The sequence below is a fragment of the Emiliania huxleyi genome (genome assembly GCF_000372725.1).
Source record: "Emiliania huxleyi CCMP1516 unplaced genomic scaffold EMIHUscaffold_68, whole genome shotgun sequence".
NCBI classification, from domain to species: domain Eukaryota; phylum Haptophyta; order Isochrysidales; family Noelaerhabdaceae; genus Emiliania; species Emiliania huxleyi.
Window position 1 is genome coordinate 84663 of NW_005196900.1, and position 1482 is coordinate 86144.

The following is a 1482-nucleotide window of genomic DNA, read 5'->3' on the forward strand; positions in this document are numbered from 1 at the left end:
CACCGAGCCACCCCTACGCTCGGAGAGAGAGAGAGAGAGAGGAGAGAGGAGAGGGTGAGGGTGTGAACACACGTGAGGAGTGGGGGAGGGTGTCTGTGGTGGGTTGTAGTCATACTACGTGGTTACAACCACGCGCCCCTCAGGAGCTTAAGGTAGAGCTGAGCGTCCAAGACGCCTCGGTGCCACCCACCGGCGTGAAGACCATCCGGATCTGCCGGGTTCGCCCTCCGGACGGACCCGTCCCCGCGATGGCCCACGGTCCTCCGTCGCCCGGTTGAACCCCCTGCCTCCCGGTTGACCCCCCGGTCCCCGTACACGACCATGAAATAAACTCAAAGTCCACCACAGCCACCAGCCTCCACCTCCACCCGCGAGCCGCCACCGCTGCCGCCCGCGACGCCTCCCGCCGCGTCAGATAGCCGCGACGCGCGCATCGAGTCGCGTCGGAGAGCCGCGCCGCACCAGCAGCAGCATCTGCACCACCAGCAGCAGCAGCAGCACCACCACCACCACCCGAGAGAGAAGCGCACCTGCCCGACGCCGCCCGCCGCGTCAGACGCTCGCGACGCGCGCGTCGAACCCAGTCGCACGGCCGCGCCGCGCCAGCAGCAGCATCGGCACCAGCAGCAGCAGCACCACCACCACCAACAGCAACAGAGACAGGCAGTGCAGGCGCAGAGGCGCTCGCAGAGCGGCGCTCAGCGCCGCGCACGCCACGCTGCGGACCGTCGGACGAGCGCACCGTACGTCGGCGGCGAGCCGCGTCGCCAGCCGTCTCGCGAGAGAGCGGCGCCGCCGCGTGCGCGCAGCAGCCGCCGCGGCAGAGGCGAGCCGCGGCGACGTCCGCACTAACGGATAACGGCCATTGGTCTCTCTCTCTCTCTCTCTCTCTCTCTCTCTCTCTCTCTCACGGGTCTCCGAGGGATAGCGCTCGCGGGGGCCACTTCTTATTTGGCACGGAGCGCCGAGAGAGCTCTCCCTGCCTGGCTGGCCCTGTCCATGTCCTACAGAGACGCGCACTCCTTCGAGTCTCGGCGGACACAAGCGCTCGCTATCCGTGCGCACCGCCGCGGCGCTCCCAACCCGAGCCGCTGTTGCCGCCGCCTGCCCGCGCAACGCTCCCGTGCGTCCGCCCGCCCCCAAAGGTGCAAAGCACCCGGACCGCATCCCCGTCATCGTGGAGAAGCGGCCGCGCGACGCGACGCTGCCGCTGATTGACAAGAAGAAGTTCCTTGTCCCTGCCGACCTCACCGTCGGCCAGTTTGTGTACGTGATTCGCAAGGTGCCGGCACACACGCACACACGGCGCTGCGGCGGACGCGTTGTGCCTGCGCGGCCGTTGCGACGGAGCGCCCGCTGGCCCCTTTTGCACCGACGACCATCGCTGTGTGTCTCGCAGAGGATAGCGCTCAAGCCCGAGCAGGCCATCTTCCTCTTTGTGTCCAAGGGCGCGTGGCACGCGCGCTGCAGCTGGCGCCGCCG

The 1482-nt window shown here is 68.9% G+C and overlaps 1 protein-coding gene across 1 annotated transcript in view; it reads left to right on the forward strand.

The window, feature by feature from the left end:
* Positions 1–999: 999 nt before the first annotated feature.
* The window catches only part of EMIHUDRAFT_216066 (hypothetical protein), a gene marked incomplete at both ends in the record, with an annotated part of 1755 nt that continues 1272 nt past the window's right edge, over positions 1000–1482 (forward strand). The window contains 3 exons of the mRNA XM_005762337.1: positions 1000–1057; positions 1146–1282; positions 1400–1438. Of these exons, the coding sequence (XP_005762394.1) occupies positions 1000–1057; positions 1146–1282; positions 1400–1438 (234 nt within the window). The remainder of the gene's footprint in view (positions 1058–1145; positions 1283–1399; positions 1439–1482) is intronic.